General features: G+C 42.5%; 1 protein-coding gene across 1 annotated transcript; it reads right to left on the reverse strand.

Moving 5' to 3' along the window:
* Positions 1–1,131: 1,131 nt before the first annotated feature.
* grid2ipb (glutamate receptor, ionotropic, delta 2 (Grid2) interacting protein, b) lies at positions 1,132–24,954 on the reverse strand. The gene is made up of 21 exons (XM_029246984.1): positions 24,709–24,954; positions 24,111–24,446; positions 23,317–23,471; positions 16,546–16,818; positions 15,610–15,695; positions 14,656–14,725; positions 13,613–13,912; positions 13,345–13,498; positions 13,103–13,226; positions 8,975–9,279; positions 8,176–8,681; positions 7,812–8,094; positions 7,594–7,681; positions 6,672–6,761; positions 6,258–6,454; positions 5,489–5,644; positions 4,708–4,794; positions 3,740–3,869; positions 3,305–3,423; positions 2,055–2,219; positions 1,132–1,722 (listed from the first exon to the last, which is right to left on the reverse strand). Exons 1-21 carry the CDS (start codon positions 24,952–24,954, stop codon positions 1,651–1,653), a joined length of 3,942 nt encoding a protein of 1,313 aa, XP_029102817.1. The 3' UTR covers positions 1,132–1,650.
* Between the last annotated feature and the right edge of the window lie 845 nt (positions 24,955–25,799).

Here is a 25,799-nt window from a genome sequence, read left to right on the forward strand (position 1 = left end):
TAAAAACAACAAGGAAAATCTTTTAAGCAGCAACGAATATCTTTTCAAACACAGAATAACTGAGAACACTGATTAGTAAATAACCTACCATTATTAATTAAATATTTCTATTTAAATTTTTTCTGTATGTGCAAATACATGTGAATTGAATGTGAAACTCGTTGGTGCTAACACTTAGTGACCCCGTCTGCTTTGTTCTGAAGTGTCCCATTTTATATTTATTATAACAACTAATAAATAGTTTCCAGAAATGTTTCTGCTGTGGATTATCACCACATAACAATAATCCTTTAAAAAAAAATCTGGTCTATGAGGGCACTGTGATTTACCTGAATATAACCACATGAGAGAAGGTGAAGGAGAGCAGTATTAATGGTGTGTGACGTCACAGGTAGGCTGCTATTTGTGGTTCTTCAGTCAAGTGCAGATCCAGATGCGCAGCCAGCTGCAAACTAGTACAGTACTGTGTCAGATCCCAGTGACTGGAGGTGTTGGCACACTCTGCGGCCTCTGTGCTTCCGCCCTGTTAACTAGTCCCAAGTTCCCAGCAACGTGGCACTCGTCCTTTTGGGACTGACGCGCTTGCTTGTAAAACTAAAGCGCAGAAAGCTCCCAAAATAAGTCAGGAAATAGGCGACTACATGCACAGGAAGGATTACGCTTTTATGTAATTGCTTATTGAGTCCAGTGCAATACTCTGCAGATGAGGAACAGACTTAAATTATCTTTTGAAGGACTCCAAACACAGTACAAAAGCAAGTAGTGAGAGCAGTTACATCACAGTAAGAGCCTTCACATTCTCCAGTCCATGCCTGTTTACGCTTTACTTTCTTATTCCCAATTAAATATATAGAAAAAATAAAATGTGAGTTCTGTCTTTCAAGTACTACCATGACCACTTGAATATATTCCTATTATCCAAGAGTTTGCTGTAAAGGTCAGTTTAATATAATACAGTTATAGATGTTCTCCATGATGTAAGTCATTTTATGAGACTACAATTTTTATGAAATATATATGTAAATATACTGTATATCTGAACTGTACATTACTGGCATAAAATTTTGTAATACGTACAAACAGATGTTTAGCTCTTCTCAGCTCTTATGTCTAGACAAATAAAGTGCTGTTTTCGTCTTAAAGTTAAAGCTTGATCGGTAACCACTGTGAAAGAATGTTTTCAAAATCTCATTTGATGTGATTATTGTTCCGATAATCTCTAGGATTTAATACAAATCCAGATTTTGAGTGGATTTGTTGAAACATAAAAATATAACATTACTTTCATGTTCCGTGATGTGTTCTGCTCTAATAGCTACTGATCAGCTAAACCTCTTTTAGGCAGTAGTGTATATATCTTTTTAACAGTTCTATACAGGGATGATGTACATGTTAAGACCATTATGTGTTTCTTATGTTTCCAGCTTTATATATAATAATATACACCTGCAAATTTACTGTTAAATATGAGTATAAAATCTTACATATAAACAAATGCCACCATTATTGTACATGTGAAGTATGTGAACTTCTGCCGCTGTCATTACTCTTCAAACTTGTAGTTAGCTGACAGTCTTCAGGGGAACTGTGCTGTGCAGTGGTGGTCGGGGAGGGGTTGTGTGTCTTCTTGGCACTGCCTTCAGCATCTTCTCACCAAGCCAGTGGAGATGCCATGCTTGGGCTCCTGGCGTATTCCATGAGTTGGGTCTCATGGAAAGCTCTCTGAAAGACAACGCTGTGCTGAAGAGGACTGTGGCACGCAACATCTTTACAGTTGTTTTAACACAGCTTCACTTCATATATTACTGGATCTGATGGGAGGTATGGGGAACACTGCATTGTATGCCCAATTTGCTCTTACCTCAGGTAGTCTGTGTTATGAAATGACACCAGCTGTCATCACCTTTAGGATGTTTGTCTTTCTTTCTATTTACAGATCCTTGAAAATGTCTGTGTTCTTAAACATCTAAACAAAGTTTTACTAAATTACTGAACAAAGGAATGTAATAGTTAATGTTTTACAGTGACTTCTAAGAAAGCAGATGCCAGCTCACCTCAAACTTTGAAATGAATTCGGCAAAAATGCCAAAGAAGGCTTCAGTGGTGGTGGCCTTGCTGTCTTCTCCAAAGTAAGAAGCAACTTTGGCAAACTCATCCATGGCTCGCTGCTGCAGGGACTCTAGAGACTGCACTGTCGGATGGCGGTTTTCCAGAAAGTTCTGTCACACTGATGTCAAAGCGTTGGACAACAGCATAGAAAGGTATTCCTCATAGTTTCAAATGAAAAACTGACAGATCAGCTATAATGCAAGAGATCAATCAGTCTGTTATGAGTTTCACCCGCCTTTACTTGACTCAGGGTAGCAAAGCTTTAGACCTACATTTCTTTTCCAGCAGGGTGATTCTATATGTGCATTCACTTGAAACTATATAGCACATAAAGCTGGGCTTCAGTAAATATTTTGATATTGTGGGTTATATATGAGATTGTAGGCACTGGTACACAGGCCAACTTTACAAAGGTACTAGAAGCAACTAAAATGAGGTTTTATGTTCAACAAATTGAACAATGATATCAAACTTGTTGGCATGTATTTAACCTTCAGTTTTCCTAAACAGGATATGTGTATGTAGTAATTCTGTGCATTTTGTGATATCATGTACTGTATCATTATATGATACATGATATTATGTAATATCATGATGTATGGATGAGTGACCCATTGTAAGTAGTGTACTGTACTAGCAGTGTAAGTTACCGTGGTGAATAAGGTGTGTGGGCTGATAACACTACATAGAGTTCATTGGAAGTCGCTTTTGAGAAAAGCGTCTGCTAAATAAATAAATGTAAATATCACAGCTTTAAGTGAATAATATTTGTCTTGCATCAGATGTTGACACTCTACCAGTGTTTCTTCTCTAACATTTTTGAATAGTTATTGCTTGAATGGCATGGTACTGGAGCAGGCAGTGCTGGTTCCTCACAGTAGCTGGACTGTGTGATTGAACATGGGTTCAACCTCCATTCAGTCTGTGGGAGTTTGCATGTTCTTGTGTTTGCATGGGTTTCCTTCCACAGTCCAATTAGATGTGCTTGAGGTGAATTGGTGACTCTAAATTGCTCATTGTGTGTATGAGTGTGTGTTTTTCCTGTGGTAGACAGATGTCCTGTCCAGGGTGTACCCTGCCTCATACCCTTTGTTTCAGAGATAGGCTCTGGACCACTGCAACTCTGCATTAGACAGATAAGTTATCAATAGAGAGAGCAAGTAGTTAATGCTTGTAGGACAGTTCTAGAGGATACACTCATCACGATTGCAAAGCGATCTTCATCTGTGGGCGGCATTCTTTGGCAGGCAATCCTGATCTCTTGTATGGTTGACTGAAGGTCATGAAGGTCTGCTGTGATGGATTTCTGATTGACTGCATGGTGAAGAAACAGTACCAGTTTAGCATTTTGCATCTTGTTTTTGAAAAAAACAACTTTGTAGCTTTCCAGTATAAAATGAGAACTTACAGATTTCCATAAGTCAGTTCTACGCAAATTGTATAAATCAAAACAGGGACTTTAGACTCTAACCCAAAACTGCTTAGAGCAATATTCTGATTTTATCTGTTACGTATAAGATTTCAGTGGTGTTTTCTATTATTAAACAGTTCAGTGGGGACTTTTTTCTGGCAAAAATCATATTAAACAATTTACACTTTAATAGACAACACATGTGAAGCATTTGTTTACCTTTGGCAGCCAGTGGTACTGTTGTAAGGTCCTTGGCAAAACCCAGAAGTTCTGGAAAGTGTTGGCTTAATGATTTGGCAAGAATGTGTAGGAAAGTTGACTTCCCATCAACGGTTTTGGTAGTACTGAGCTGTAGCGCAATGAAAGAGACGTACCCGGCAATAATTTGTAAAAATTACATGAACATTACTATACAAATGTGAGATAATTTTGAAAGAAACTAGGAAATATATTGTATATTGTAAGGAGTTATGGTCACACACACTGTACACTTCTGCAGTTAAGAAACTTAAAAATTCTTCCAGTCATTGGAATACACTATTTCAAGCTCATAAAACATTTATGCAAAAGGAAAAAAGATGAATATCTGATGGAAATGAGATATAGTTAAAAGATATTTAGGAAAAGTCAGAAAGGTAGTTACAGTTTATTATTATTTTCAACATAAAATTAGGATTATCCAGATTTTAAAAGTATTGATTTAGTACAAGCCTGTCTAGAATGAAGCGGCAATTGCTCTGATGAACATGAAATCACATTTTTAAATTTGACACCATTTATTTCCATAGTCTGTATCTTAGTCAAGTGAGACAACTCGGAGTGCTCTGGAACATAGCTTCCTACTGAAGCGTTACGAAAATATATAATGATAACCTACTTTGCAGCAGTCTTAATGAGCTGCTGTGTTCCCTAGCACTGTACTAAATGTTACAAAAAAGTCCCAGAGGAAAAACTATTTAATGACAAAATTTGGCCAATTTACTGAGGGTTCTTTTAATATGTGCCCTACAAGACATTTTCTAAGGGACCAAATTCACACGAAAGCTAAAACTTCAAGCTCAAGTTTACATGCGCTGGTGACAGTAACAACACTGAGCCCCGAGATCCTGCAAAGCCATCACCAGTTCCTTTAAATCCAATTCTATGCTTGAATGCAGTTCTTAAAAGAACTGCCTGAGTACAGTTACCTCTGTGAGAAAGTTGATTTTAAATCCAGTGGTTTTGTTAGTCTTTGGTTGACCATTGTTCAGATAATTCCCCATCGCCAGCACAAACTGTAGGAGACAAGTAGAGCAAGATAAACATAGCTGAGATGTTACCGTGAACCACCATTTCCTTGTAGAATTTAATGGTTTTCTGTTTGATTGTAATTACAAATTGAGCCAAAATAACACTTATCCTCTCTATAATTTGAGTAGAATGGCTTTAAAGACATACCAGTTTCCTGGTTGAAAGTGTCCTATAAAGGGGTGAAGCGCAAGAGCCTTCCGCACAGTCTATATAAAGCATACCCCCAGATGTGGAGTTTACAGGGAACATAGTGAAACACTGTTCATTTTGCATTTGCTAGCTACTTTTTCTGTGAAAACAACAGAATACTGCTGCAGCTTGATTGCTCTACAGGATGTGACCACATATGGCTGACTACATTTTATTTAGAATTTAAAATTATTCTTTAAAAAAATGTTATGAACACTTTGCTTCATCGACCAGTTTTCCTGAAACCTTTAAGATCAGTATTAGAAATATCTCACACTGTATAAATTCTCCTTATGCAGAGTACAAAGATTCACCGATACTGTACCATTGAACGATATAATTAATGCTGTCCATACATGTACACAGTATACAAGGGTTATGAGTAAGCAGAACAAGTCAATCAAGCAAAGCATTACACCGATAATGTAACTGTACCACTATGTTTGCCCGAATGTTGTCCCTCTAAGTGAGGACGGACGGGTGATGTACCTCCAGGATCTTTGCCAGCCTTTTGCTGTTCTTCAGCTCGAAGGAAGCCTTGTGGATGTACTCGTAGCTAACTTTCAACTCCTCGGTTTTCTCCTGCAGCGTGGTCTTAAAGTGCAGACTTCTCAAGCGCATCTTATAGTCGGGGACTGACAGCATCTGCAACCAAGCGCATGATATACGAGCTCAAACACAGAGGTACATGTTTGTTTTCCTGTAAACGTGGGGTGACTTCATGTTGTGTGCTGTTTTAATTCAATGAATGAACTCCTTACCTCAGCCTAGCAAAACTGAAAGCACACACACACACACACCGTCTGAACCCGCTTGTCCAATACGGGGTCACGGGGAGCCGGAGCCTAACCCGGCAACACAGGGCAAAAGGGTGGAGAGGGAAGGGGCAAACCCAGGACGGGACGCCAGTCTGTCACAAGGCACCCCAAGCGGGACTCGAACCCCAAACCCACTGGAGAGCAGAACCCGCTCCAACCCACTGCACCACCGTGCCCCCAACTGAAGGCATATTAAAGTTAATAATGAACACTACAAACAGGCAGTTATTTGCTTTAAAAAAGCCAGGGTTATTTCACCTTCTGGAGACATCCACAAACTACAGGTTCTTTCAGGTTGTACTGACTTTGTGACTAGGGGAACACGTGCAAATATACATATGCACGCGCCTGCACAAATATTTTATACATTTTTGTGAAAGAGAAACCGGCAAAACACGGTTCAGCAGAGGTGCACTTCCCCAGTGGGAGGGATGCGGTACCTGGAGGACAAACTGGTCAGGCTCACTCAGCTTGCTGGGATCGTGGCTGTACTGCTCGTACTGCTTCACCTCGTCCTCGTCGGGTGCGTAAAGCAGCAGCTGCTTGATGTGTGACGGCTCTAGCCGGTCCGTGCTCATGGTCATCAGCACCTGGCGCAGCTCTGCTGGCGACAGCTTCAGGTGCGCGATCAGGATGGCTGCGAGGAGCCCCACGCAGATCAGAAATCATCTCACAGGACATCGCAGAGTACGTATAGTACAACTCAGAGCTGTAACTCGAATCTGTGAGATTAAATTCCCAGGTGCTACGTTTGGCTGCAGCAGAAAATGAAAAATGGCTCCCAGTGTCGATCAATCGAGTCACCTAGGGTGTAGAAGTGACCTTCCCACTGACAAAGTGACGGACGTACTCACAGGCATTGTAGGCCTTTTTGTGTGAAAGTATTTCAACCACGTCTTTCTTTTTAAAACTCTCCGGGAGGATGGTGGGCTCTGGAAGAGAGACTGACATATTTAATCCCAGCGTTAGGATCCATGCTCTCCACCCCAGCACTGGTTAAAGTGATATGGTCATGAAGAATGATAACAGTGGGGCGTTAACAAGGAGAGCATGGAGGGTGTGTCTCAGAGGCCTTGAACGGATTAATTCAAGGTTCTCCAAGGAAAGAGTGGCCACCTTCAGCTGAAAGGGCAAACACAAGACAGCACAGATGAGACAAGCAGGGGTAAAATGATCTCTGGATTGGTATAACACATTAATTATTTATCCGCAACAAGAGTAATTAAAATTTCCATTAATTGTCTAAAGTTTGGTATTTTATGCTACTGAGCATTTTCTGAACAGGAATTACGCCTTTGGAATTAAAAACATAAATTCACGCGTTAAATGTGAGAAATAAGTAAACCTGGAGGGACAATCAGTACTATCAGCAAAGCGGGATTATTCACGTGACAATATAGTGGTGAAATCAGCAAAACAAACACGAGAACTAATTACATAAAGGTCAAAACAAGTTGCTTAGATTTAAACCCGCAGTTGGAAGTATTCAAATGTATTATTATTGTACCATGTTGGAATGGAAATATGAAGCTAACCAAATATTCATAAGCATATATTTGTAATAAATGTTACGATAGTGACAAATATGGGAAAAAGATTCAGCGTTTGGTCTGGCTAAGCACTGCTGGAGGAAGGCTGCGTTTTCGCAGGGCAAAGACGTTCTGGCGAGCGTCTTTGTTCATGATCTCCCCTTATGTTCGGATGAGATGCTCGGGGAGCCGTTTTCCGTCCGCACGTGGTGTGATACAATGAAGACGAGCGCATCACATTACTCACTGGGTTTCCTCTGTGTTCCGAAATGCAGCTCTAAATCAAGGTACTTCACCATGTCGCTCAGTTTGTCATAGTCAGAGTCCTCCCCAAGCTGCAACACCATCAGATTAAGAGGCCTCAGTCAGGATGAGGTTGCACCGTTTATTTTTCATTACCAGGCAATAAAACTAGGGATTCCACCTCAGTTTACCAAAAGTAAAAGCAGCCTATGGTGTACCTACCTGTCCCCAGATGGTGCCTTCGGAGTTCTCCACCTGCTCCCATCGGAGTCGCTTCACACTCATGTGGTTGGAATCGGGGTTATAGCTGGGGGACCGTGGCAATGGCGGCGGTACACAAGGAGGAGGGGGTGGCGGGGGTGGGGGTGGTGGCTGAAGCATCTTGGATTGACCGAGGTTGTTTGACACGAGCGTGTCAGGGCGGTGGAGTGGCCGGGGGCTCTCGCGAGGCTGGTTAAACCCTGGGGTGTGGGTCTGGTGGGTGTAGTGTGGCTGGGGCTGTGGGCTCGGCTGGGGGCTGGGTTGGGTGCCCGGCTGCGGGCTGGGCTGCGTTGCGGCCCTGTGAGTTTGCTGGCTCTGCTGGAGCTGGTTGAGGCGGTGGGAGCGCTGACTGAGTCGTGTAGGCTGAGGGGATGCCTCGGGTGACGGGCGGCTTTGCAGACTTGGGTAAGGCTGCTTCACCTGTTGCAGACTGGGGTCGCTTTGGTATCTGGGTTGGGGCGATAGGTAAGGCGGGAGGGAGGGATGCACCTGAAAGCTCTGGAGGTCCTCGCTGCTGGAAACCACTTTGTACGAAGAGTGGCGGGCTGGCAGTTGGATGCGGGGTGGAGGCGGTGGGGGAGGGATGGGGTAGCGCTGGAAGGGCACCTGAGGTCTCGGCGAACGCTCGGGGCTGAGATCCACGAGCAGAGGAGGGTCATTGAACTGAATGGGTGGGGGTGGTGGAGGGCTCTGGGGAGGTGGGGGGATGTGGTCTGAACTGGAGGAGTAGGTCAAGGAGACGGCGTCCTCGCTGCTGCTCTGATGCTCGTTGCTGACACTGCTCAGCTCAAGCGGTAAGAAACTTGCTTCTTGCTCATCTTGGAAGCTCATCTGGAAAACAGGCTCGTATGGTTTTCACACCCATTTAGAAAGTAACCAAAGGACAGCACTCATAAATATGGAATTATCTGAAATATATTGCGTTTCAGCACAAAACTTTTCACAGTATACGCTGCTCTCTCGTGTTTTTTCCTTTATTTGACTTCATGTACAGCTTGAATTTTCTTCTGAGTCACTGAGTCAACTGCGTTTAACAGAAAACGGGTTCGCTGGTGGAAGCGCGGCTGTCAGAAACACATGGGAAAGCATCAGGGGTGTGTTTATATAGTCGGCAAAACACTGACCTCTTCATAGTCGGTTTCCATTGACAGGAAGTCATCCACAGTAGTGACAGGGTGGCCGAGCTGCTCGCTCAGGGCGTCCAGGAACTTGTCTGTGTCCTTGCTGCGAGGTGGTCGCGAGAAGGTGAAGAGCTTTTTGTGGCGGGATGGTGGGCTTGGCGGGTAGTCGGAGGCCTGGGGTGAGGGTAGGGGGCTGTCCAGGCTGACGTAAGGATTAGATTCGGCACTACCCGGAACGGCTTGTTGGTAGTACCTGAACTGTGGGCGGTGCTCGCTCCAAGAAAAAGAGGGGGTAATTTTGCCCAGTCCTGTGGAGCAGATTGTAATATGGCACCGCTCAGCACGACACCATACATAGGTATTCGCTGAAAAAGACTCACTTGCCTCCTTGAATAATCCCAGCAAAACCATACCATTATATACAGCATGTAACATAAAGCATGATGTTGGCACCGCATCAGTCTATAATCAATTATATTGTGGCAAAAACTGCCATCATTATATAATTGGTTTCAGTGAGATGCTCTTGCATGACACCATTGCATTAATAAACTGATCACTTCCGTTTTGAAGCGCCAGTGGGGGAAACACACCCGGTGGAGTGGAAAGCTCAGGGTACCTGCATTAGTGTGCATGGAAGGGGAGAGGGAGTGCGCTTGGCCGTCTGGGTCAGCCAGAGTATCAGAGGCAGGCGAGGCCCCCCTTGGATGCGACGTCATGCTCTGTGCCGCACACACACTCTCGACCCCGGCATACTCTCCTGACATCTATGGGTTGGGGGCATGGTTACTCAGTTATTTGAAAAGAACTTTGTTGGAAAAGCAGAGTCAGTTGTGCATCTGTGCACTCCAAGATGTACCCACGCTTTTTTGATTTGGGGTCTCTGGGAGGGATGTCCCGTCACCGGATTGCCTCTCTCCTGGCCCCAGTCTCATCCCCAACTCCACAGAGTCACTAAAAGCCCCTGAGACACAGAAAAGGGAGTCTCCAAGACAATGTACACATGCCAGGCGACTGATCCTCACATGTGTTAAAGCACAAAACATGCCACGCAGAGTAAAGAAGCAACAGAAATTATGCAGAAGCTCATTCGAGAAAGAAATAGTCTTCCCTCGTATAACTCATTCCTGAAGATTTGCTTGTAAAGAGAATTCTCGTGAACAGAAAATTCACAGACTAGTTTCACCCATTCACCACTTTTTTTCACCGAACAAGCAAAACATGAAGAAAATCAAATGACGTAAAACCAAAATCCAGAATAAACGAACCGCTTAGGCCACCAGTAATTCCTGGCTTGTTCAAAACTGATTATGCAGTTTATGCCAAGTTTGCATATTTCTTTTTTCTGTCTCCTTTCCTCCTTCAGTATAATTATTTATCTTTGTTATTTTACCCTTTTATTTTCTTCTGCTATGCTGTTTTTCCTGTATGGCACAATGGTGCAGCAGGTGCCTCACAGCTAATGGGCTGTGGCCTTAAATCTGGACCATGTACCTGGGGCTGTTAAAATTGATGTTTTCTGTTGTTCTTTTATTGTTTTAATGCAAATATTGCAAAAATTTTTGTAGATTGCTTAAGAGTTGTAACCCTTACATCTTCTTATATTGTGAAGCTACTTTTAAATAGGCTGGACAAAAAAAAGATTATTATTATTTTTATTATTAGAACAAGGCAATTGTCAACCACTGTAATCACTCAATGCTTATAACCGCTCTCTGCTGTGCTGTTTCTAAAGTATCATTTTTGATTAGTGAATAATAAAAGTAATTCATCCACAAAGTAATTTGTAGCAGCACTCATTTAAGAGAATTATATGTGTTGTATCAATTCAGCATGCTCTTTCATTTTTTCCACATTAGGGCTCATTATTATTATAGATGATTATAGAGATCTATGTTAATCTATCCTGAAACAGGAAACTCTGTGGACAGGACACACACACACACACACTCTCTCTCTCTCTCTGAACCGCTTGTCCCATACAGGGTCGCGGGGAACTGGAGCCTACCCAGCAACACAGGGCGTAAGGCTAGAGGGGGAGGGGACACACCCAGGACGGGATGCCAGTCCGTCGCAAGGCACCCCAAGCAGGACTCGAACCCCAGACCCACCGGAGAGCAGGACCGTGGTCCAACCCACTGCGCCACCGCACCCCCGGTGGACAGGACACTAGATTATTATTTGTTATTAAAACACACACACACAATGTCCACAACTGCTTGTCCCAAGGTGGGGGGGGGTCATGGCAAGACGGGGCCTAGCCCAGCAAGGGAGAGTACAAGTCCGAGGGGGGAGGGGACACACCCAGGACAGGATGCCAGTCCGCTGCAAGGCACCCAAAGTAGGACTCGGACCCCAGACCCACCACACAGCGGGCACCAGCCGAACCCGCTGCACCACCACGCCCCCCCCCCACTTGTTATTAACTTGAAGCAAAACTAAGGTCTACTTTAAAATGTCTGAAAATAAATAAAAGTCATCACTACAATATCATATTCTAGGTGTTCTGCTTTATACATGCAAGGGACTGTCGCTTTCCTCCTACACAACAGGTGGCACAACGGAATTAAACAGTGGGATAGAGAAAGGAGAGTGAGTTGGAAAAGTTTTAAAAGGTGATTGGCCTTAAATATCAAAGACATGTCTCATTTGAGAATGAGGACACAAGAAAACTGCCCAGAAAAATCAGAAAAATTCATTACATAGACATATTGTCAGCACCTGGGCACTTTCAGTTTGCAATCAAAAAACTAATAATAAACATGCACCTCTGTTTATTCACCTACAGGGTACTTTCTGTAAAAGTCTCAGATATAAGTATAATAAATTCAAAACACGATGAATAAAATTGGTCTGGAAAAGCTTGTATCAAGTAGTTGTATCATATAATTACTTAAGTAATTTACTTAAGTACTGTGTTTGGCTACTCGATCGACCTCTGGTGACAACAGAAACGTACAGGAGAAGCCACACCCCTCCATGGGCTTGATGGTCAACCGTGTTGACCATTCCTAAGGCTCATGCTGTGAAATAAAATGTTTCTTCTCTGAAGGAATAAGGTTTCTCATAAATGTGTTCATAGCTTGCTATGCAAGTTTTATGGTACAATTCACGTATGCTTGTCAATTGGAATTCTCATAAAAGGAGCTTTCATTATAGGAGGGAAGCTTGTATTTGCCATAAATTAACATGCGTCTAATCCTGCAACCATAGTGTTAACACAGCAGAAAATATTAGTCTTCTTCATGGAACTCAGTATCTAAAATATGTTGAACTTTGTTTTCTAATCTATCCTGAAGAAAAGATTTTTTCAGATTTTTTTAAAGCATCATTAACTATGGGGAAGGAAATAGTGTTTTTTTCTTTCTCCATAATGATTAATGATTTCCACAGAAGCGTAGACTTAACTGGAGGAATGGGGGCACAGCATCTTGGCAAAACACCAACAACTGCGAGAATGCAGAGCTTTGGACATTTGGAATGCTGCGATGCTGAACCGACATCTCCAACTTAGATATAATTCAAATTTATATCAATGCTCTAAAGAAAAAAAAAGACATCATCTGGCTATGACATGAGAAAGAGTAACGAAAAATAATTTCCCTCAACAGTTTCTCCACAGTGATCCGTGAGATTTTATACTGCACTAAACACACCATGGAGGCCCATGCTATCTGCCGGAATAATTAGATGACCCCGCTAACATAACTCTAGCATAATATTGAAGTTTTCACCCACACAGCATAAGCAACAGAAATCTCCTTGGAACTTCCCACATACGATCTTAGCTTCCCTCAACCAACTCGAGACGCTGTCATCTAAATTACATCAAAATGATACTTAAAAAGAAAGGAAAACCTGGAAGAATTTGCTTTTTTTAAAAAAATAATCCATGATATTCCGTGGATGCGGCCGTCAACGAGGCTGATCAGAGCCAGACATCACGCTGACTTGCAAGGCCACATCCCCAAGGTATCACGTGTATATACTTTCAGTTAGTATAAAATAGGAGAACAGGGGAGCGCTCAAGTATTGATGTTATGAGTAACTGTGCTGAAGATGGCTCTGTAGCATGCTGACTGTACAGCGTGCTGGCTCAACAATGCGGACGATAAAAAGGAGAGTGAGTACCCATTCCCAGGTGAGTGCCTATGACGGAATCATCGGTGCTCCTTCCACGCACGCTGGTTTTGTACGTGGTTCCAGTTACTTTCACAGAGCTGCTGCGCCGGTGGGCGTCCGGCCCAATCTCCGCCTCCTCTGCTGCTGTCAAAAACACGCAACGGTGCACCAAGTTAGAGCAGACGAAGTACCATCCGACATGCACAGGACCAGACTTCAGTGCAATATCCTAGCGTAGGGCGCTGGAACACACCTGCCATTTTGTACCCCAGGAAGCGAGAGATCTTCTGCTGACAGTGCTCCTGCTCCTCGTAAGTCAACAGCTGGAAGATGAATTTCCAGATCACTTGCTTGGCTGGGGTGTCCAGCACAGGAAACACATCCACGATGAGTGTGTCCACATTCCTGCACACAGGAGAGCAGAGCAATGTCTCCGCGACTACACTTCTGGGGTTGGCCTTTCCGCCGCTGGGTCTGCGTTGTCGGTGGAGCACACTTGAGAGTGCAGTGGCATCAAACCTGTGCTGAAAGAAGGTTTCCAGGGCCTTGCAGATGGTGTAGCGCTCCTGCAGGGTAAGGAGGTGCTCCAGTTGCTGGCTGAAGGTGCGGCCGTGGACACGGATGCTGGACGGCAGGATCTCTGCCACCCACTGCAGGGAACTCAGCACCGGCGAACGGGATCGGGAGCGGGAACGGGGGGGTGGCTCTTCCTGCTCGGGCTCTGACAGCATGAAGGTAGGAGGTCCATCCTCCACCACCAAGGTGGGCATTGCACCGCTGCCCTGCAGCATGGACACTACCTTCTCATGGGAGCAGTTCCTGGTGAGCAGACACAGGACCAACACACGTGGAAACACACACAGACACCACACAATAAAGCACATGTACTGCTGATATCCTTAATATGGACTATGAGACAATTACCGCATTCCAGCAGCCATGTGGTCAGTTGTGTCAAAGGAAGTCAAGTAGCCTAAGTTGGAACAATTTTCAGGCAATCCAGAACAAAGTTGTATATTACTAAATGCATAGACACACACAAACATATTCGCAAACTAATAATAACCATATTTAAAACGTGAAATCAACTTGAAATCTCGTAATTTCTTAGGCATACTTGACATTGTAATAATTTCATTAAATCTTTGTTGAATGAAAGAAATGGTTCTCATAACTGCCAAACTGAAAACTGTCAAGCATTTATATATTATACACACACACACACACACACACACACACACACACACACACACTTTTTAGTAAGTATAGGCCAAATGTACAATAAATAGTGCCATTTTTCAACTGCACTGAATCACTTCTTTAGAATTCTGACTGACATTTAGCATTTTTCCACTGTATCCAGAATAGAATACCCAAAGCAAAACTATCTTGAAATAACCATATTAAGTAACATTTTCTTCCCTTTGGCTAGTTAAACTTAGAAAACATACCACACTCTGTCTCTCCTTCCTAGGATACAACACCTGAGGCTAACAAGCAATCTTTATGACCACACTGCATTCAACCGTAAAAAAAAAAAAAAAATCCTTTCATATATACACCTCATGTCCAGGCCATTGAGAAAGAGGATGCGGTCTCCGGGTTTAAGGCCAGATTTTTCTGCTGGGCCACCTAAAGAACGAAAAAGAATCGCACAAACTAAGCTTCGTTGTCTATGTTTAAATGGATTTCAGCTTATGAGAACATCTGGAACAGCCACCGTCTGTTACCTATGAGCACATGTGGTAAACACCATGCATACACAACCTATTTCATTCCAGTCTGCATTTTCGCATGGTTCCTTCCTTAGCCGTCAATTTTATCCAAAGTGACTTCTTTATCCAGTTATAAAAATTTTGCTTGAGCAGTTCAGGGTATGTACCTTATTTGAGGGAAGTGCAGAATTTGAAATGGCAGTCTTCAGGTAACAAGTCCTTAACCACTACATTATGTGCTGCTCCATGACAGCTTTTCCCTCTCTACACCTGTATATTATTTCACACTAGCAGCTCCTATCCACTTTCCACTGTCCCTGTCATACCATGTCATACCATACCATACCCTTCCATTTCATCCTAAATGTCACAGCACATATTATATTTTTGTCTATGAGCATAACTTTATATTATTAAATCAAATGCGGTGGATGATGCAGGAACTTGACAACTAATATTAGGGGCCTGTTGAAAAATAATGAAAACCACCATAAAAAAGTGAACAATCTACATTTGTGGCTGATTAATCTATCTGTATAAAACGTAATCCATAACAGAGCCGTTGAAAATATTGTAAATAACATGGTATTAATAATGCCAATCTCAATTTGTGAATAAGGATGTCATATAGAAGTGCAACACATAAGATCAGCATTATCATCTTTCATTATAAGATATCATAGATTCTACTGTAATAAAATGCACTTATCAAAAAAGAAAAAAATTGTCCAGCAAAAAAACAAGATGTGAACAGAGCCAGAGGATATAAACAAAATGAAAATACAATCTACTGAATCATACCTGGAATAACTGAGTCAATCCACACAGGTGCATGTCCACGTAGAGTAAATCCAAAACTTGTACCACCTCTATATATACGTACTGTCCTGTAAATAAAATGAAAGAAGAAAAACTGTAGAAAACTGTGAGAAAAACTGTAGCTTCTTATTGTGATAAAGCTTTTTCTATAAATTCTTAGCTTTACTGTGGTCTTACCATAACTATGGGTTCTTGACAAAGGTACCAGGCACTGCTGTGTGTCACTTTGAGTAACATCAAGGTTAAAATCCTCTATGAAGACTGGATGGTACCCCATTGTTTCTGACTGCTTTTACTGTGTCCCTGTCCATTACTTTAAACTCTTTTCCCTTAGACATGTTGCTATAATTATTCCACTATACCCCTGTGTGACAGCACACTGTAAGGCTACTTCTTCTACCCCTGGGTGACTGTCCATCCTCTTCAACTGGCACTTGTTTGGTTGCTATAGCAATGTGTAAGGACAACACCATATGTGTTTGGAAGGTGAATCCTTTCTTTTCACAGAAGGCGATAAACAAAAAAAATACAACAATTTATCCTTTAAGAAAAATGAAGAGAAACAATTTATCCCTTAAGAGATCACTGTCTTGATCGCCCGTGCAATGAACAGTCTGTAATGATGTGTTTGACCTTATATATATAGAACGTCTATAATTTTCATTGAGAAATGAAACCCCAACCCTAATATAGCATCTTTCTGTAAATGAAGGTGATTTTTTTCAATTTAATATTATAAATGGATAAGTATTATTTCAAAGCAAATGTAAATCTATCTTCAGTTAGCAAGTGACTTTGAAAACTAATTGCTATTTACCGTGTTGGGGCATCCTTACGAAAGCTTGAGTTTTCCCACGGCTGGAAAGCCCTTCAGAAAAAACTTCAAGGCGGCTACTGGGAAGAAGTCAGACTACTCACCTGCGGCCAGATCCTGCAGCAGGGTTCCCGGTGATGAGTGACGTAGTCTTCCTCAGGCCTCTGGTCGGGAAGGCGTCCTCCTCCCCACCGGACCGGGGCACAGAGCTGGCCCGCGTGGACACCTGCAGCCGCTCAGGGGGGTCTTCGCTGCGGCTGCGGTGCAGACGGTTCTGGATGGGGTCGCTCACGCTCTTCCTCCGGTACAGGCGACTAGCCAGGCTCTGGGACACCACCTCATCAAAGCGCTGGCGGTGCTTCTTGGGGATGAAGATCCTGGCAAGCATCACACAAGGAGGTGGACATCAGAGACACGGTACGAAGCGTCTCCTCCGGCTCTCCCGGGTGAGCCCAGATGAGAGTTTCGTCCCGCGTGAAACCCCAGTGCCCACGTGGCCACACTTCCCTTCCAAGAAGAGCTAAGGGAAGAAATAAGAAAGCGTGACCCAAACAAGCAGAATAACTGTGCCCAGTGTAACACAGGAAAAAAAAAAACACTAAGCAAGTGATTGATGGAATGTTTTAAATGTCTCTTAAAAGAAGTGTTGAATACACCAGTAAGCAGTTTTTGTCTATTATCTGTAATCCAGATGAGAAAGAAGGGGGCACGGATGGAGACCGGGCTGTTCCCCGTGCCGTGTCTGAAGCGTGAGGCTTTCTGTCTGAGCAGTGGGTGCGATGGCTCACAGAGAGCAGCGAAGCGCATATGTGGGAGGGAACAGAGTAATACACTGTCACCTCTAGAGATCAGCTACTCTCTCACTCTCTCTCTCTCACACACACACACACTCACCCTTAGTCTCGCTGCAGGAAATTAGCTCCTTACAAAGAGTTTGCTAAATTGAAACAAATCAGTAGGCAGCCATTATTCTTTACAATTAGTGCTTAGTACAGAAAAATGAAAAGACAGGTTATTAAAAATGAATTTTCGAAGAAAACCACCTACTGCTATGTTGGGACCACACTAGAATAAAACTGTTTAAATAAATGCTGCGCACAAGCGAAATTAAGAATTACGAAGATAATTGCTTCTGTGATATGATTCTCCCTTATATACGGTAGCTGTTTCCAGAAAGGACCGGTAGTTCTGCTCTAGACGGGCAACTTTGCGATACCTTAACTACAAGCATGCTCTGACAATTTGTCGATTGCATAATTTCTCTGTTGGCTGGCCCACACATTTATTACAAACCACTTTCGCTTAGTGAAGCATGACTCACTCTGGCCAAGTTAATGATTCAGCCATTTACTCAGAGAAACCAAGAGAGCATCTACAACGATTGAAAGGAGATCACTCAAAATGTGAGCTTCCTCTAGAACTGCATAATATGTTAGCAAAATGTCAAAGCCATCAAATTAGGTTTTGAGACAGTCTTTATTTCAGGACACACAATGCTGTTACGGACGATCTGCGCGACGAGAGGTCATTTCATAATTGCTTGAGCTACTCAGGTACAGAATCAGAGCAGAAATTCAGAAGCATCACACGCCAACACACACACACACACACACCTGTTGGATGAACACCTGCTTGTCTCAACAGGAACACTATGAGACAGGAACAGATTTGCCTCAACAGCTCTTAATGCTTGAATAGGGGTACTTGGCAAAAGATGCCTATTTTTACAGTAGTGCCACGACTTCAGTAAAAGTAAACCAGAGTAAAAACGATGAAACCACGTAGTACTTGATGCATTTTGACAGAAAACAGAATGTCCAGGAATGAACTGTATATAGGTGTGCTTAGAAAAAATGCGCACTACAACAAAACAAATCGGTTACCATGACAACTGTTTCATTTGTTGAAAAACTTTAGCCTTGGACTGTTTTGGTATTTGTCATCACATTTCGAAGCACATAAAAATGCATACAGAGCACAGCTCTCAATTTGTATTGAATATGAATGAATGAATGAAACAAAACATCAGACGTTCCTAGCTAAAAATGTTACTAAAGGCAGTGCCAGCGCAGGACAACTCAAATCACAGCGTTCTTTTAAGACGTGTGGTGCGATGACAAAAAAACAACCATATGAAATAATTGATTTTTGCTGGTTTCCTCACCTAATCCCTACCTCTGGATACATTGTTTACAGAGTCAGACACGGCCAAACCAGAGTTCTTACAAGTTGGGTCCACAGTTACACCAGTACAAGGCACAATATGATCACCCTAAGTGCTGTGGTCTCCATGGAAACTAGGAGAATACCAGTACATTAATTAGTGCGATTTGGGCTCATGTGTCTTACTTTATAACACAAATTTCATCATTTCTGATGCAGGAGCAAGCTGTTTAATTGGAGGAACAGGCCATTTGTATTATTATGGGTTTATTTCTGTATTGATTTGTTACTAACAGTTTTTAAAAATCTGCCCACGTACCAGATCAACTCAGAGTTCCACATAAGAATGAAAATCTGTTCACTACGGCTCCACTGTTACTGGCCATGCAAAAAAACTACAATTAGTTTTGTTATATTTATTTTCCCCATAATTACTGATTCCTTCAGGATGGTTACATTATTTAGTATCGCCTCTATTTGATAAGTTACTTTTTGTTTCTGTCCGCATCTAATAAGTACAATGATTTTTTAAATAACTGGGTTGGCTAAAAATAGAATACAAGGACCCTTTGGGAATATTCAAGATTTTTACAAACTGGAAAAGGGGACGTCTCAATTGCAATGCCAAACTGTGAAACTAACTACTCATAAGGGAATTTATGCAACTAGAGATTTTAAGGAATTTAAGCAGTTGTCAAAGAAACTTAGGCATGTAGGTATGAACAGTGGATTTATTTTAATGACATATTCTATAATAATACACTTCACCTTACTTCTCTGCATCTGTTGGTGCTCTGCACTGTTGTACTGTTTTCTGAAATGCACGTCGCCTTGGAGAAAAGCTTCCATTAAATGAATAAATGCTAAAATAAATACTTTTGTTAAATATAAAAGGATAATATTAAAGAGTTGTCTATGTTCCTGCAGTTATTGTAACCGACGGGGGTTTCTAAATGTTACATGGGTGATGACTTCTTCAAATAAGTACCTTTCCTGTTCTGAATATTCTGAATCCTGTGAATCAGATAAATATAGTTTATGCTATCAGTATTACCTCTAATTAAACTAAAAAAAGTATAATGGAATCAACAAACTAGTTGTGAGTATGTGTTTATCTAGGAATATTTAAATATGTATTTTCATTAATTTCAGAATCAGTATTTCGTACCCTCATCCAGATATGTTATACTAGAAATACTGAGCTAGAAGACAATGGCTTTGTAAAGAGAGAAAAGTAAATTTGCTCAATTTTAAATGTAACACAAATATTACATGCTGCACTGATGTTTAAAAATTCGATACGTTATAATAATAATGCAGTCAGTCAGGATTATACACATGTGGCACTTCATTAAAATTAAACAGCGTTTATATCACGGTTCACAAAGGGTAAATTTTAACATGATCTGACTTCTTCTTTCATGCCCCACATGCATGACCTTGCATTTCTTTTGTAGAACTGGGTTTCTGGTGCATGTCAGCTCTCGTGCTGGTAGGCATAATGGCTACCTGAATAAGAGCTTTAAGGGGGTCACAATTCCCCGAAGAAATTTTTAGCTTCAGTGAAGAGGTTTCCAGCAGCCATAAAGAAGTTATATATTGTGCATATTTTTGCCATAAAATTACTTTGTGTCATTATTTCATTAATTGATAATTGTTACCCACAGGTTGCTTACTGGGTCCGATTAAGCAATACATCGAAAGCGTCTGCCTGGAAATATCTGTCTTAAATCCCATTTTAAAAATCCCGCTAATGACCATTTTTCAGTAGCAGGTATTTAGCGGAATAATCAAAACCCATAACCATTAAAGCCAATATTTCTAAAAAACTGAACCATTTCAGATGCTGTTCTGTGATCAGAAACTTCTGTGACTCACCCACTACAAACTAAATTACCAGTAAAGGAAAAACAGTCAAGAGCAGTACTTACCCAAAGCAATTCATTGTATTCTGTGCGGTGTCATAATCCTGAGGCAGGAAAATTAACCGCATATATTTTTGTGTTAAATGGAATGGACTCGTGTCTACAGCTTGGTTTCTAAATTGAAGGAAATGATGCCAGGTTATAATTATCACGCATCAAAGAGCTGCTGAGTAGTAAATATCACAGCAAAACAAGGTCGGGTTTTCAAAGCTGCCATTATCTTATGGCTGAAGAAAAAGGAAATCCACTAGAAAGCTTGCTTGTGTGTGTGTGTGTGTGTGTGTGTGTGTGTGTGTGTGCTTTTTCATAAGCATCTTATGATAAACCCTTAGAATTGAGAAATCAAGGGATTTCTCAGCAGTACACCTCTGGCAGCAGTAATGGTATGACAGCTGATGTACAGCTGCAAATATTCTGCTTATGAATAGCTACAGATGTACACAGCAGCTATTAAACTTTTACATTTTTATTTAATGGATCTAGTCCAGCTGCTATTCCAGTCACATCTCCAGATACACAATCATTTGCATTATCTTTGATATTTTGCATGACATTAATTATTCCGTCGAGTACAGTGCTGATACCCAGCCATGTACGTGGTTTTGAATTACAAAAATATAGAACTGGAGCGCAGTTAAGGGATGCAGGTTTGCAGGTAAGTGGCTGAAGTATCACTAGGGGCCCTGCTGAAGAACTCCAGTAATCCAGGACTATTTCAGGATAATGTGAATGTCCTGAAGTCTATGAATGGGTAAAATCGTAAGTCACTCTGAATGAAAGAACTGGACTCAGTTTGTACAGCTGAATTATCTAGGAGGAATGTTCAATTACTCTTATTTTTTCTTGTTCTTTAGTTAATGAACATAGTTTCCCATGTATAAGTGCTGTTAAGTAGTATCTATCCAGTCAGTCTTCTGCGACTTTGAAAGAAGAGAGGACGCCGGTTACTCTCCCTAGAAGATGTTCATCTGCGTGGTTAGCTTTAGGCTGTAACATGAATTATCTCAAATGACAGATGCACACTTGTAATGCCGTGATAATCTGAACGACATTGACTGAAACAGTGTAAAATGGGGATGAATATGCTCCTTTTTTTTGGGAAATCACAGGCAGAAATGGGGCCATCCTGAAACCTACCATCCTTGTACTACAAGGCAACAACAGTAAAGACTCAGACATCATGTTAATCTTACACAATGAAAATTGTACAGAAAATTGATGATCTGATGCATATGATGTGATTTTTAATTATAGTGTTAGTATTATTTAGCGTTTTTTACAAAGCAACATATAAAACACACACACACACACACACACACACACACACACACACACACTGGTTGAAGCCACTTGTCCCAGGTGGGGTCACAGCGAGCCGGAGCCTAACCCGGCACCACAGGGTGCAAGTCTGGAGGGGGAGGGGATGCACCCAGGACAGGATGCCAGTCCATCACAGGGCACCCCAAGCGGGACTCGAACCTCAGACCCACCAGAGAGCAAGACCCGGCCAAACCAGCTGCACCACCATGGCCCCCAGCAACATATAACTTCATCCTTTAATACAGCTAAGTATTTTTAGTGGAATAAATGCAGAATCACATTTGCTGGTGGAAGAGCCGAAGCTTTTCAAGGAAATGTCAACCTTTACATTACAAGGTCATATTCTTATGCTCCACACTGCCTTCTGTACCATGCCCTTGTACTGCAAAGCATGCCACAGAATTCTCATTTATGCAATGAAAGCTTCAGCGCTTCAGCATGCATGCATGTGAAAGGACTTTTAGAATTCCCTTTTAGATGCGGTGGTATCAATTTTTTTTTTTAAACACTTCTTTAAAATTTCACACAATCATGTCTGACACTGCTGAGTGAGTCTGGTCAGTCACTGAGTCCAAGTATTCCCACTCACTTAGAACTGGTGCACTGCAGTAATTATTAGGACCGCAGAGAGTAGTCACCCTAATTTCATTCCTTAATGGGAAGGTTCCTGGATTAGCTGTGAATTCCACTTCCATCCCCCACTCCTCACTTTCCTACTGCTCCAGATGGAGCCTACCTACATTAGCCCGACACTCAGCAAGCCTCTTTAATCTCTCCCTTGCAAAACGTTCAGCAGCACAGGTACATTTCCAAGAGGGTTCTTCCAGTTCATTAAATGAACCTATAACAGTAGTAACAGGACATGACCTCTCAGGTAAAGGTAACTCCTTCGTACTCATACAACTCATGCCGAAAAAGACTGTCTATTTAACATATGCCATTCATGGATGAATTTTGAGATTAAGTTCTTTAAAGCAAGTGAACGTATTTTGTGGATAAACACTATAAACAACTACAAATGAAAAAAAAAAAATGTTTTTGTCACAAAATTTTGCATTACGTGGCAACTGCTAAACTGTTAATAAAACAGTGTCCGAAAGAGTTGCACATCTAGTGGTTGCGTACAAAAAGAGAAGAATAAATTTTGGCTAAAAGCATTGAGTTGCCTCAGCCCAAAAAATCTTCCAGACTAACTATTACTCATTTGTAATATAAGAAAGACGAAGAATACAAATATAGTGCACAGCGACTGAATTATTTTAGAAATTATCTTTACATGTCTTGATAGCTGTGAGCACTGATACGTTTGAGGTCGAGCTTGATGACTGGACGTGAAATCAGATATTGGTCACAGAACACAGCTACAAGCGCAATCATTAGAATAAAACACCTTCCGAAATGTCTCGAAACACCTTTATGTCCAGTAGGTCTCAGAGTGGTTTTCAAAAGCATGGTTTCTCTCATTACCTGATGTTGGCAATGAGCTGCTGTTGCTCCTCAGTCGTCAGGATGTCCGGTAGGATGGAGGCCAGATATTCTACCTTCCGCTCGGCAGCGTACTGCTTCAGCACCGCAAACAGCCGGTCCCGCACCTCGGGCTCGTCCCCTAGGACCTGCTCAATCTGCAGCGCACAACAGGAGGTGCTTCATAACCAACAAGCCTCATGTCAAGGCAGCAGGTAGGGTAGTGCTTAGAGCCGTCACTTCGCGATCACCTTGCAATCACCTGTCACCTTGCAACCTGTAGGCTCCCGGTTCAAGTCCCCCTCCCGTTGCGGTACCCTTGATCAAGGTACTTTCCCTGAACTGATACATTAAATATCACCCAGCTGCATAAATGGATAATTCTGTAGCACATTTCATTCAGTGGCTGTTTCACAAAGAACCAGGCTAAAACATTGATGCCAGGAGCACAGCCAAGACAGAAATCAGCCTCCAGTCTACAAGTGTAAGTATCCCAGAGAGCATGTCAGATAAGACTCCCCAGTGCTGGTTTCTGTGGGCAAGTGTATATGCAGGGTTCCATCTCTTGAAACACTCAAGAAATCAGTTCCATAACTGAAATCATTAATTCAATCATTCTCTCTCAGCCCTGCGACTGTTAGCAGTATGAAGAGAGCTGAAAACCTGTTACATGGGGTAACCTGCCAGACGCAGGGATGCCCAGAGCAAACCTTCCCACGTCAGGAGGAGCTGCGATGACCCACTTCCTCTAAACTCAGAAGTCTCCGCTGACAGCAGCAGGGAAGGCTGAGGCTCACCTTCCTGTTGAACTCGAGGGCCTTGTGTTTCCGGTCCATCCGCATGCCAGCGTCGCCACCCTGATGGGACTCTCTGATGCTCCCGCCTGCGCGACTCTGTCGATTGCCCACGCAGAGCACGCCGAGACGCAGCGTGCGACCCTGTGAAGCCTTGATCATGGCTGCCGCTGTCTCATGCTGCCGCACGGGGATCCCATTCACCTCCATGACGTAGTCTCCTGCCCGCAGACCACCGCGCCCAGCAGGAGAGTTGGGCGAGCAGTCCTCCACTAGCAAAGGACAGTCTCCCACGATGGTGAAACCAAAGCGACCATCAGGGCCAGGCGTAATATCTATCTGTAAGGTTTAAATAATTAAAAATTAATCATTTTCCACTGAGACACTAAAGTACAACTATGATGTACTAATATCTCACTGTCTCTCCTGTTGCATTTCAATATATATCCCACTACCGGGTTGTACGGCAGCTAAGAAAATACAGCTGCAAGGAAAAACTTTCAGACTCAACTGCCAAAGACAATTTCCCCTACATCTTCTAGCAGCTGTTGAATCGTTTATCTTGCTGGCTCTCGTAGGGTTGAAGCACAACGGTCCTGACCTGCTGTATGCGGGACACCACTCCAATGCTGGGAGGGACGTTCTTCTGGGCCTGTGCCAGGGCTATGACTGCCTGCGTGCCCAATGTGGACACGTCCTGCCCTTCGATCTCCAGGACCTGGTCTCCCGGCTGCAGCCCAGCAAGGTGCGCACTGCTGCCCTCCTCCACCGACAGGATGTAGCTAGGCCCATTGCCCCCGAGATGAAACCCAAACTCTTCTGGCCAACCCTGGTTGGTGGCTGGCATCGTCAGGACTTTACAGACATGAGGACAAAAGCAGGGAACTAAGTGTTTCAAATATAAACACCCCTCAGGTACAATACAAGAATGCAGAAGGCTGTGAATGGATAAAACGTTTTAGACGTACTTGGGTATTTAAGAATTTTTAGCACAGGTTTTTTTTGCAAAGTGCTGTAAAAGTGATGACAAAAGGTAAAAAGAGATGCTATTACTGAGCATCTGTTTTGAATACCAGGTGAAGGAAAACACCCTTCTGTGTTGTGTATTGAAATTACAAAAATACACAGACACACACAAACAGGGAAGCGCAAATACATTCACAAAGACACAGACGGACAAAGGTAACTGACTAATGAAGGATAGTAGATAAGTAAATTAGCAGCACATTTAAACTGTGTTCAGTGCTTCAGCTGAGTAGGGCAGCTAACCACACTCAGACGTCGCACAAGTCTCCTTACGGCACCGCAACTTCAGGAGCTAAACGGGTTCCGCTTAGATATTCACCCGGAGCGCTCACGGCCCGACTGGAGCAAAAACCTACGTATGGATGAGTGACCCATTGTAAGTAGCGTATCTAGCAGTGTAAGTCTTTGGGTGCTCTGGTTTCCTCCCACAGTCCGAAGACATGCTGTTCGGGTTCCCCTATAGTGTGTGAGTGACAGAGAGAGTGTGTTTCACTCATATGTGCATGAGTGACCCATTGTAAGTAGTGTATCTAGCAGTGTAAATCACCACGGTGAATAAGGTGTGTGGGCTGATAACACTACATAGTGTCCATTGTAAGTTGCTTTGGATAAGAGTGTCTGCTAAATAAATCTAAATGTATATGTAAAACCTTGTGAACATGACCC

This window comes from Scleropages formosus, chromosome 20 (assembly GCF_900964775.1).
Source record: "Scleropages formosus chromosome 20, fSclFor1.1, whole genome shotgun sequence".
Taxonomy (NCBI): domain Eukaryota; kingdom Metazoa; phylum Chordata; class Actinopteri; order Osteoglossiformes; family Osteoglossidae; genus Scleropages; species Scleropages formosus.

Excerpts from the sequence above, each read along its gene's own strand:
- grid2ipb (XM_029246984.1), bottom strand. The coding sequence starts at position 24,954 with ATGCCAGCCACCAACCAGGGTTGGCCAGAAGAGTTTGGGTTTCATCTC. Across the intron at positions 5,645-6,257 it reads CTGACCAGTTTGTCCTCCAG|ATGCTGTCAGTCCCCGACTA; the intron begins GTACCGCATCCC and ends GCTTGGTTGCAG. Across the intron at positions 1,723-2,054 it reads AATTCATTTCAAAGTTTGAG|AGAGCTTTCCATGAGACCCA; the intron begins GTGAGCTGGCAT and ends GTTGTCTTTCAG.